Source organism: Vitis vinifera, chromosome 19 (genome assembly GCF_030704535.1).
Source record: "Vitis vinifera cultivar Pinot Noir 40024 chromosome 19, ASM3070453v1".
NCBI lineage: Eukaryota > Viridiplantae > Streptophyta > Magnoliopsida > Vitales > Vitaceae > Vitis > Vitis vinifera.
The window spans coordinates 26,467,441-26,480,359 of record NC_081823.1 but is presented as its reverse complement, the minus strand read 5'-3'; the positions used below and the strand labels follow the sequence as shown (position 1 = coordinate 26,480,359).

At 30.4% G+C, this 12,919-nt stretch overlaps 1 protein-coding gene across 1 annotated transcript; it reads right to left on the bottom strand.

The window, feature by feature from the left end:
- Window positions 1-8,684: 8,684 nt before the first annotated feature.
- On the bottom strand, window positions 8,685-10,419 carry LOC100245083 (vegetative cell wall protein gp1). Its single transcript, XM_010646803.3, has 3 exons — window positions 10,161-10,419; window positions 9,076-10,065; window positions 8,685-8,991 (listed from the first exon to the last, which is right to left on the bottom strand). The coding sequence occupies exons 1-3, from the start codon at window positions 10,381-10,383 to the stop codon at window positions 8,960-8,962; spliced, it is 1,245 nt and encodes a 414-aa protein (XP_010645105.1). The 5' UTR covers window positions 10,384-10,419; the 3' UTR covers window positions 8,685-8,959.
- Window positions 10,420-12,919: the final 2,500 nt, after the last annotated feature.

The following is a 12,919-nucleotide window of genomic DNA, read 5'->3' as shown; positions in this document are numbered from 1 at the left end:
TGATTGCAGTTGATGGGACATTTTTGAAAGCAAAGTACTTAGAGACTTTATTTATTGCAGCGTGTAAAGATGGCAACAATCAGATATACCCTTTAGCCTTTGGGATTGGTGATTCAGAAAATGATGCCTCATAGGAGTGGTTTTTACAAAAATTGCATGATGCACTTGGACACATTGATGATGTGTTTGTGATATCAGATCGACATGGTAGCATTGAGAAAACAGTACATAAAGTATTTCCCCATGCGAGGCATGGTGTCTGCACTTATCACGTTGGACAAATTTTGAAGACAAAGTTCAAGAATCCTGCAATTTATAAGTTGTTCCATGATGCTGCCCATGCTTATCGTGTTTCAGAGTTTAATTTTATATTTGGGCAACTAGAGATGATTGACCCAAGAGTAGCAAGATATTTGATGGATATAGGTGTTGATCGATGGGCACGTTCATATTCTACCAGAAAAAGATATAATATCATGACGTTAGGGATCGTTGAAAGCCTTAATGCTATGTTGAAAAATGCTAGAGATCTTTCGGTTTTGCAATTGGTTGAAGAATTGAGAAACTTATTTCAAAAATGGTTTGTGACTCGTCAACAACAAGCAATGTCAATGTCAACTGAACTTACCATGTAGGCTGATGGAGAACTTCATTCGAGGTATAATATGTCAGCAACATATCTAGTGGAACCTATCAACTCCAAGGAGTGTAATGTTAACTATGCTGGCATTAGTGCTCAAGTGAATTTAGACACTCGTTCATGCACATGTCGACAATTTGATCTTGATCATATTCCATGTGCACATGCTATTACTGCTTATAGATTTTACAACATTTCATGTTACACTTTGTGCTCCAAGCATTTTACTACTAAAGCATTGTTATCTTCATATTCAGAGTGTATTTATCCAACTGGAAATGAAATAGATTGGGTAGTACCTAATCATATTCGTGACAAAGTTGTGTTACCACCTAAAACGAGACGTCCAACAGGAAGACCAAGGAAAGTAAGAATTCCTTCTGGTGGAGAGGGCAAGCACACATCTCGTTGTAGTCGATGTGGTCAATATGGACATAATCGGAAAACATGCAAACGACCAATCCCTTGATATCATGATAGCTTTGGCACTCTATGAACTTACATGGAATGAAAATTGTAATAGTGAGCTTTTTTGTTTTTTTGGTACCCATGTGAACAGAAATGTAAGTTACTTTTTTGTATAAGGTTATAGGATAAGCACATAGATGAATATTGTAATAATGATCCCCTTTTTTTTCATACCCATAGAAATGGAGATATTTGTTACTTTTATACATATATGTTATGATGAGTTATGTATAAAGTATGAATGAAAATTACATGTTTATTATCAAACTATGGACTCAACTGTTCTCACGTTTATTGATAAGGAACTTGACAATAGTTAAGTTCAGGTTTTGTCTGAAGACTGTAGACTTAACTACCTTCAAGTTTGTACATAAAACAACTTGACAATGGTTAAGTTCAGGTTTTGTCTAAAGACCGTTGACTTAACTGCCTTCAAGTTGGTACATAAAACAACTTGACAATAGTTAAGTTCAGGTTTTGTCTAAAGACTATGGACTTAACTACCTTCAAGTTTATACATAAAATAACTTGACAATAGTTAAGTTCAAGTTTTGTTTAAAGACTGTGAACTTAACTACCTTCAAGTTTGTACATAAAACAACTTGACAATAGTTAAGTTCAGGTTTTGTCTGAAGACTGTGAACTTAACTACCTTCAAGTTTGTTCATAAAACAACTTGACAATAGTTAAGTTCAGGTTTTGTCTGAAGACTGTGGACTTAACTACATTCAAGTTTGTTCCTAAAATAACTTGACAATAGTTAAGTTCAAGTTAAAATGACAACTGTAGACACAACTTACTATGAGTCTATAGAAGATCAACTTGATACCTGTTAAGTCCATATTAAATATGTTATTCTGGAATAGATTTCGACTTAATATCTGTCAAGTTTGTTCACAGTTAACTTGATAGTAGTTAAGTTCAGGTGTTCTATTAAGACTGTGGACTTAACTACCTTCAAGTTTGTACACATAACAACTTGACAACATTCAAGTTTAGTTTAAAAGGCCAATTGTATACATAACTATCGAACAACATTCATCAAAATATCCAAGTAGATATATCAACCTATCCAACTACATTTATCAAAATGTCTAACTACATATATGAAGCTATCCAATTACATATAACAAACCATCCAACTACATTATCGAAATGTGAAACATCAACATGAATTCATTACATAGGCAAGTATTTCATATAAAATAACTCTGTTGCAATCTTTTCCCGAAACCAGTCCATTCGAGCACTTGTTAATGACTTCAATAGATGGTTGTGCATTAAGTATTCAACATATTTGATAACAAACATGCCACAATCACCATTGCATGGTACACAGATAATCAATGTTAGGGTTATTATTAAGGATTAAGTGTATAAGTTATGAAAGTAAATTTAAGATCACTTACTCATTTTCCTGTTAAGGAATATCTTACAACCGTTCAATTTCCCATTCCTGGTAGTTAACTTTTGTGTCACCATGAAACCTATAATATGCTATTGCATTCAATATATGCGGCAACAATTTGGCTAATGGTTTAATGACAACTTGCAATCTTGCATTATTATTGATGCCCATCAATGAGTCATATACATATATAATCCTTCGATGAAGGTGGACAACTCCTAATACCCATTTTGAAATTGCAACCTGTTGACAATGAACTTGATAGCAGTTAAGTTCAGTTTTTTCTTAACATATATATTTATCGATGAAGGTGGACAACTCCTAATACCCATTTTGAAATTGCAACCTGTTGACAATGAACTTGATAGTAGTTAAGTTCAGTTTTTTCTTAACATATATATTTAAATAAAAATTCTAAATATTTGGATAAAATAATTTCATAAAAAATATATTCAAATACATTATAAATTCATAACAAATAACTTCATTACACAAAATTTCAAAACCTTTTGATGGTAAACTTGATAGTAGTTAAGTTTAGTTTTTTCTAATCATTCAAATATTGCTTTAAACCTTGGACTATAACCTCACTGAGAAAATTTTCAACAATTAGATTATCAATTCATGAAAAATAAATTCATAAAAAAAGGATAATCGATTAAAAATGATAAAATTAAAAAAAAAATTAAAATCAAAATTTCAAGTAGAAAATTAATGCTTACTAAATTAGTTGATTTCTTCTCATTTTCTGATGACGATGACGAGGTTTCAAAACTTGGCTTTCTTTCACTTCTCTTTTTTCCCAAAATTTTATACCTCTTCTGTTTCGTATTTTTCATCACTGGATTTTTTTCTTCCTCCATTTTCATGAACTGAATCAACACACAATATCAGAAAGATGAAAAATAGGGTTTGATTGAAAAAAAAAAAAAGAATCAAAATAAGACACTTAGGGTTTCTTTTCATTTCATGGATGAAGATTCATATGTACAGTTCGAAAAACTAAAATCAAAGAATGAAACAGTGAAACTTACTTTCTATTTTTTCTTTGTGTTGTGTTGCCTTTTTGTTCTCTTGCAATAAACAGAAAAACCCTTCGTGATTTCTTTCTCGCAGGTTAACAAATGGAACAAATGGGTTTGCAAGGTAAGGAAGAGACACAACACAAGGGAAAATTGGAGTTGGAGGGAAAATGGGCTGAAAAGATAGCTGTTGTCCGAATTAGGTCATTTTTGAGACTTAAATAAGTGAGGGGTTAGTTCTGCAATATTGAGGGATTTTTGTCCCTTTTAATCGGTTATCCCCTTATTAAAGTCTAAAAAATGACCCAATTCAAACAAAAATACCTATCGACTATCTCTTTAACCCATTTTCCCTCAAACTCCAATTTTCCCCAGTGTTGCGTTCCTTCCTTACCATGCAAACTCATTTGTTCCATTTGTTAACCTGCAAGAAAGAAATCATGAAGCAATTTTCCGTTCATTGCAAGAGAACAAAAAGGCAACACAATACAAGGAAAAACAGAAAGTAAGTTTCACTGTTTCTTTCTTTGATTTTAGTTTTTTGAACTGTACATATGAACCTTCATCCATGAAATAAGAAGAAACCCTAAGTGTCTTATTTTAGTTCCTTTTATTTTATTTTATTTTTTAAATCAAACCCTATTTTTCATATTTCTGATATTGCGTGTTGATTCAGTTTATGAAAATGGCGGAAAAAGAAAATTCGCTGATGAAAAATACAAAACAAAAGAGGTATAAAATTTTGGGAAAAAATGGAAGTGAAACAAAACAAGGTTTCAAAAGCTCGTCATCGTCATCAAAAAATGAGAAGAAATCAACTGATTCAGTAAGCATTAATTTTCTACTTGAAATTTTGGTTTTTGATTTTTTTTAAAATTTTATTCCTTTTAATCGATTATCATTTTTTTTATGAATTTATTTTTCATGAATTGATAATATAATTGAATAAAACTTTTATGGAATTGAAGTTGAAAATTTTCTCAGTGAAGTTATAATCTAAGGTTTAAAGCAATATTTGAATGATTGGAAAAAATTAAACTTAATTACTATTAAGTTCACCATCAAAAGGTTTTGAAATTTTGTGTAATGAAGTTATTTGATATGAATTTATAACGTATTTGAATATAATTTTTATGAAATTATTTTATCCAAATATTTAGAATTTTGATTTAAATATATATGATAAGGAAAAACTAAACTTAACTGTTATCAAGTTCATTGTCAACAGGTTCCAATTTCAAAATGGTTTGGTTTTGTTTCAAATTTCAATAAACATTAGAATAATGTCTGCATTTTTTTTAGCTACAACTTAGTAAAATATAATAGCTTCAATTGCATTAGTAAAATAATATCTTTAGAATATTAGCATTTGACATGACATCCTTAAATAATATGAAAATAAAGTCTATGTTAAGAAGTAATACGAAATGATAGATTTAACATAGTTGGACAAGTTTGGTAATATAATTTTACTCAATTTATATTGATATTTTTACAATTTGTTATTATCTTGCATATTGATATTCCTCTTCCTCTTCTATTTTTTATATCTAAAATACCTAAAGAGGAGTATTTTCCTAGAAAAATTGTATGTTTGTTTCACTTGGTAGCCATTGAAAATATTAAGAAGAAATTGACTGAATCATAATTGGAGATGTTTAGAATTTTAGTTATCATTTTTAATTTTTTGTAATAATGAATCTTATGATCTTGATTATTTATTTATACATGTTAACTTTATTCTATGTAGCAAAATGCTTAAGCAAGATGTATTAAGCATGGCAAGAAATGGAACTAATTCAAATTATCAGAGAATGACATTCTTATTGATTATGTCATTGGTTCGCAACCTCTTTATTCTATCAAATGGCCTGATATTGACATTGTGTATATCCCCATCAATGTTCGGGCTAGTCACTGGGTATTAGGAGTTGTCCACCTTCATCGAAGGATTATATATGCATATGACTCATTGGCGGGCATCAATAATAATGCAAGATTGCAAGTTGCCATTAAACCATTAGCCAAATTGTTGCCGCATATATTAAATGCCATAACATATTATGGGTTTCATGGTGACACAAAAGTTAACTACCAAGAATGGGAAATTGAATGAATGCAAGATATTCCTTAACAAGAACATGAGTAAGTGATCTTAAATTTACTTTCATATTTTATACACTTAATCTTTAATAATAACTCTAACATTGATTATCTATATACTATGCAGTGGTGACTATGGCATGTTTGTTATCAAATATGTTGAATACTTAATGCACAACCATCCATTGAAGTCATTAACAAGTGCTCGAATGGATTGGTTTGGGGAAAAGATGGAAGTAGAGTTATTTTATATGAAATACTTGCCTATGTAATGAATTCATGTTGATATTTCACATTTTGATAATGTAGTTGGATGGTTTGTTATATGTAGTTGGATAGCTTGATATATATACTTGGATATTTTGATGAATGTAGTTCGATAGTTATGTATACAACTGACCTTTTAAACTAAACTTGACTATTGTCAAGTTGTTTTGTGTACAAACTTGAAGGTCGTTAAGTCCACAGTCTTAATTGAACACCTGAACGTAACTACTATCAAGTTAACTGTGAACAAACTTGAAAGATATTAAGTCGAAGTCTATTCCAGAATAACATATTTAATCTGGACTTAACATGTATCAAGTTGATCTTGTATAGACTCATAGGAAGTTGTGTCTACAATTGTCCTTTTAACCTGAACTTAATTATTGTCAAGTTGTTTTATGAACAAACTTGAAGGTATTTAAGTCCACAGTCTTCAGACAAAACCTGAACTTAACTATTGTCAAGTTGTTTTATGTACAAATTTGAAGGTAGTTAAGTCTATAGTCTTCAGACAAAACCTGAACTTAACTATTGTCAAGTTATTTTATATACAAACTTGAAGGTAGTTAAGTCTACAGTCTTCAAACAAAATTATTGTCAAGTTGTTTTATGTACAAACTTGAAGGTAGTTAAGTTCACAGTCTTCAGACAAAACTTGAACTTAACTATTGTCAAGTTGTTTTATGTACAGACTTGAAGGTAGTTAAGTCTACAATCTTCAAACAAAACCTGAACTTAACTATTGTCAAGTTGTTTTATGTACAAACTTGAAGGTAATTAAGTCAATAGTATTCAAACAAAACTTGAACTTAACTATTGTCTAGTTGTTTTACGTACACACTTGAAGGTAGTTAAGTCCACAATCTTCAGACAAAACCTAAACTTAACTATTGTCAAGTTCCTTATCAATAAACGTGAGGACAGTTGAGTCCATAGTTTGAGAATAAACATGCAATTTTCATTCATACTTTATACATAACTCATCATAATATATATGTACAAAAGTAATAAATATCTCCATTTCTATAGGTATGCAAAAAAAAAAAGGATCATTATTACAGTATTCATCTATGTGCTTATCCTATCACCTTATACAAAAAAGTAACTTATATTTTCGTTCACATGGGTACCAAAAAACAAAAAAGCTCACTATTACAATTTTCATTCCATGTAATTCATAGAGTACCAAAGCTATCATGATATCAAAGGATTGGTCGTTTGCATGTTTTCCGATTATACCCATATTGACCACATCGACTACAACGAGATGTGTGCTTACCCTCTCCACCAGAAGGAATTCTTACTTTCACGGGTCTTCTTATTAGGCGTCTCGTTTTAGGTGGTAACATAACTTTGTTATGAATGTGATCAGGTAATACTTAATCTATTTCATTTCCAATTGGATAAATACACTCTGAATATGAAGATAACAATGCTTTAGTAGTAAAATATTGGGAGCATAAAGTGTAATATGAAATGTAGTAAAATCTACAAGTAGCAATAGCATGTGCACATGGAATATGATTAAGATCAAATTGTCGACATGTGCATGAATGAGTGTCTAAATTCACTTGAGCACTAATGCCAACATATTTAACATTACACTCCTTGGAGTTGATAGGTTCCATTAGATATGTTGCTGACATATTATACCTTGAATAAAATTCTCCATCAGCCCACATGGTAAGTTCAGTTGACATTAACATTGCTTGTTATTTTATATATTTATATATTATTTTAATTAATTTAAAATATCTAAAAACTATTTACATTAAATAAACTTTTTTTTTTAAAATTACATTTTTTAATAATGAATATATATGTAACTTCCAAATGTAATTTAAATTATTTAAAAAGGTTTAAACTAATAAGGTAATAATTGAACTAGTAAATAAAAAAGTAAAAGTGTTTTTATATAAATAAAACAAGTTTCTTTTAATATGTTATATAATAATAATAATAATAATAATAAAATGATTAGGAATAATCGCTTGTTAAATGCTTCATAATTTTTAGAAGCATTTTCCTCATAAAAAATGACTTTTAGATCGAGTATATTTGATAATGTTTTTCTTTGAAGTTTTTTGATGGAAGCATTTCTTTTAAATGTCCTTTAAAAAAAAAAAAATTATCTACCAAATATTTCTCTAAAAAGCATTATAGGTGATTTTTCAAAATTTAAAAATGTTTTCAAATATATAAATTTTCTTTAAAAATATTTTTAAAATTCAAAGTGCTTTTTGAAAAAGACTCTTAAAGGAATTTTAAATGTCACTTTTAATATTATAAAATATGACTTAAAATAATTCCTCAACTAAGAGGTGTTTATTTTTTGGTTGAATAGTAAAAGTCTAATAGAAAATGTCGAAATATTTGAATTTTTTTATTTAGTTAAAAACAATATATTGATATTAATCAACATAACTAAACTGAACCTAATAATAATAAATTCACTTTAATTATATTAATTGATATCAAAAAGTTATTTATAACTTCGAAAAAAAGGTTAAATATTTTAATTTTTTTTATTCAATAAAGAAATACAAACACCAGACAAAAACTTCAATTGATAAAAACATTTTTACCATGATCACTCTACAAGCGCTTGACTTATCACATTAGATGGGCGGTTGGAATTGTATAATGAATTCAACTTTGGATAAGTTTAATATGAAATTATAATGTAGTATTGAAGGCCCCTGAGTAGAGAATATATACCTCCAAAACATTCCCATGTGCAGATTTTCACTAGATAATATAAAAAATAAAATAAAATAAAATAAAATAAAATTCATGCTTAAATAATATATGTGTACCCTAATCCAAGTTATTATTAATACATTTTGTTCAGAAATGCTGCCAAGCAGCTTATACATTTGATAACGGATCCCAAATGTAGAAGAAGAATCCCTCCAAAACCCTAGCACCTAAATCACATAATTGAAAAAAAATAATCTAAGTTTAGTTGCAAAATTTATGTTTATTTGTTTGTAACTTGAAAGGAAAATGAGAAAGGGTGGTGCCTCCCAAACAGGGTCTTGTCTTCAATCATCATAAATAGATGAAATGGCACCCATCATAACCTGAGAGAAAAAGACAGGAAAATAAATTACTTCTTGGATTTCAATTTTGCTTCAAATAAAATGGGGTTCATTATCAAAACCTACTTGGATCAACGCTGACTAGCATGGCGGTTCCTCCAAAATCGCATGTGCCACCAGCCACCTTAGTCCTTTGCCAATAGCTATTGAAAGCATACGAGGCATGAGCAAATAGTGTGTCGGGCTGAAAGCATGACCCACTGGACCCAATTGAAGCGCAATCCGCTCCCGACCCACACGCATAGTTCATAGCCTCTTCGATGATCGGGTCGGGCACCGTTGGCTTCGCGACGCACCACAAGGGGAAGTTTGGGCCCTTGTGTGGAGGTGGTGGGACGGTAGGCGGAGGAAACACCACCGGCGGTTGAAATGGTGGGGTTGGAACAAACCCACCAGGCCCACCGGGCCCTCTAGGCGTAGGAACATAATGAGGTGGGCTTGGAACAAATCCGCCAGGACCACCAGGTGAAGGCCTATAATTGGGTGGGCTGGGCTCATAGAAAGGTGGGTTGGGTGAAGGTGGAGCGGGTGTAAATTCCGGGGGCCCAGGAAAGACAACGATCGGGCTAGGAACAATCTGAGGTGGATTAGGATTCGGGCTAGGAACCGTCTCAGGTGGATTAGGGTTCGGAGCGGGAAAGATCACGGGTGGATTAGGGTTTGGACCGGGAAATGCCTCTGGAGGACTAGGGTTCGGAGTATACTCAGGCGAGCCCGGGATGACACCAACTGGGCTTGGAGGTGGACCTTGGATGGGAACGACGGGTGGAAAATAGAAGGGTGGTGTGATTCCAATAGGGGTAGGAACAATAGTAGAAGGTGGTTGTGGAGTAGAAGGTGGATATATACAAAACGGAGGAGCAGTATCCGGCAACGGAATAGGACCTAGAGAATCAAAGGGTGGCAAAGAGAATGGCGAACTCACACCATAAGGTTGCGTATTCGTCTTCCTTGAATCCAACATCGACACATCGCCATCCAAACGCTTCACATTCAACTTCTTGATCAAACTGCTATGCTTGGAACCTCTCAGTGTCCGCATTGCCCTCTTCGCATCTGCTCCACATAAAATATAAAACTCGTCATCTAAAACACAGCATTTTAATGAGTCACGTACCACAGTGACTCCAACATATAAATTAGTCACGTACCACAGTGATGAGATGAAGAAATGACCAAGAAAGAGACATAGAGAGCCAAAATGCAGAGTCTGATACTGCCACCTCTTCTCTCCATCTTCTGCTCCAAACTGCAGAAACACTCAAACCCCACAAGAGAAACCGATGTGGGATTACATATATAGATGAGGGGAAGGGGATAAGAGAGCAAAGGAGAAGTGCAATGGGCACAAGACAAGTAGTGGGTCGTGGCCATAAAGATGATTCTTTAGCAAACCCACTTTACACTGTCACATTAGTTGCAGATGTGTGAGTGAAGAAATGAAAAAGGTCTCATCTCTAAGAGGGAGAGATGGTGGATTGAAGAGGGAGATGTTGTTGATACTGTATAATTTATATATTTTTCTCTCTCTTTCTTGTTCCTCCATTTTTGGGCTGTTTCTTGTTGGCATATATGCTTGCTTCACACTGGCAAAAAATGAAAAGTTTAGTTTTTTTGGCCCTTTGTGTTTGCTTGCTTTCCACTCAAAGCTCTCTCTCCCCGTATAAATTATTTGTAATTGTAATAGTAAAGATTGTCTCTCACAACCATCTTCTATTGGCTTATTTAATATTATTTTTGATCAAATTCCCAAGGTTTATTTTGGGATGGAGTTAAAAACTTGAAGTGGGCGGTTATGATTTAAACAAATGAATTGAGAATGAAAAAAAATATTTAGGTTTTGGAAAGTGTTACTTAAAAGGGAAGCAAAAGGAAACACTTTGAAAAAAAAATAGAGAAAGTAAGAATGAAGAAACATGTGAAAGGCTTTAAACTTATTCAAATTTAACCCTTTTTTATTCTTTTCTCTACTATATAAATTTTTAAATAATTTTCATTATTTAAAAATATATAAAATTTTGAATAATTTCATTATACTGTTTTTAATCATTTTTTAACATAATCAAATAAAAGAATTTGAAAATGAAATTCTTATAATTTTTATCCTTTTTCTAATAATCTTGGTTATTTAGAGTCTATTTGCTAATTGTTTTAAAAAATGGTTTTGAAAAGCAATTTTTAAGAACAACTTTTGAAAATTGTTCTTTAATATTTTGTAGAATAAAAGTTAGTTTGAAAATCTAAAATGTTTTTAACATATTTTTAATATTTTTAAATATGTTTTAAAAATAATTTTAATGTGTAATGTTTTATTTTTAATCATTTTAAATGTTTGTATAATTATTTTTTAAAACAACCTTCAGAAAACAAGTAAAAACAACTAAAAGATGTAATATAAAAAACACTTTATTTTTTATTTTTAAGAATAGAAAACAAAAACAATTTTTGATTGCTAAATGAGTTTTTTAGGTTTTTTTATTTTGGAGAAAAGAAAATTGTTTTTAAAAACAGTTGTCACACGGGGCCTTAGGCTCTATGAGCTATTGAATATTTGAAACAAAGGAGAATGGAAAGAAAATAAAGAAAAAAAGAAAACAAGAAAAGGCTTATAAAAAAAAGTTATTTGATTAAATAGGTCATTGAAACCCCAATTTTGAAAATTTCACCTTTCATCATTTTTGGGTTTCACTTTGACAAAAATACCCTCATTTTTTTCTTGTAAAAATATACCTTTATTTTAAAACATACATGTAAATACTTGAAAAAGATAAGGGCATTTATGTCAAAAATGGATTTCACTTTAAATAAAAACATAGGAGAGGTTAAATTCACAAATATAAAGATTATTTCATCCCTTTTAACCAATTAATTAAAAAAAAAAATACAAGTTTTGGGTTTTATAATTTTCTTTATGGCTTCATCCAAATGCATTCTTCAAAGAATTTATACTTACGAAAATACAATGGTTTCTAATTATTTTTTAATTTTAAATTTTTATAAATTATATTAAAAATAAAATTAACAGTATATAAAAATGAGATCTCATGGGAGGATATTCTATTAGAAATGCTGTTATCAAGAAGCACTTTACTGATGGAGTGTGGCTTGGTTACACTTTTTGTTTTTGTTTTAAAAATAAATAAAAAATAGTAATTCATATATAAAATACAAGAAGTAGTAGCAACTTACCTTAAAATGATAATTATTGTTAATAACAATTTAAAAAATTGAATTAAAATTTACTATCTCAAATTTTATAAGTGAAATAATTTTTAGAACATAAAGTAAATTAATATTTTTTGTGTAGGAGTTTTATTTTTTTTTATTTAGAAGTTAATATTATTCTTTATTTTTAAAAATAAAAAATCTAAGCAACACTTTAGCACTAGAACATAAGCAAAAGAAAAAGGTTTTTTGGAGTAATTGTTTTAAGATGTACACATGAAAAATTAAATAATTTTTTAAAGAAGCTCCTACCAAGTGTTAATACAATAATTAGTCCAAGCGTTTAAAAATTCAAAACTTTTTAGTCAATACCACTTTTGTCATTAGTGTTAGGACACATTTGTGTATTGATAATTTTGTTTTATTTTTTCATTTTGGTATAGGAATTCAAGATCCGAGGTTAATCTTCATTTAGCTGAATTTTCATAGGTAAAATTCTTTTTACCTGAATATTTTATCTTTTAAGAAAATTCTTTTATTAATTAATTTGTTTAGAAGAATTGATCTATCAAGTTTTGGGTTGTTGGAAGATCCCTTCATAGACTAAAGTAAATCCACTAGAATATTGAAGTTGTTTCCTCGCAGACATCAATCAAGGTATAGGTAAAAAAGAGTAAATCTTTTGGGTAAAATTGTCAAGTAGATTTATATACTTTGATTTTATATAGTGGATTATTAAATTAAA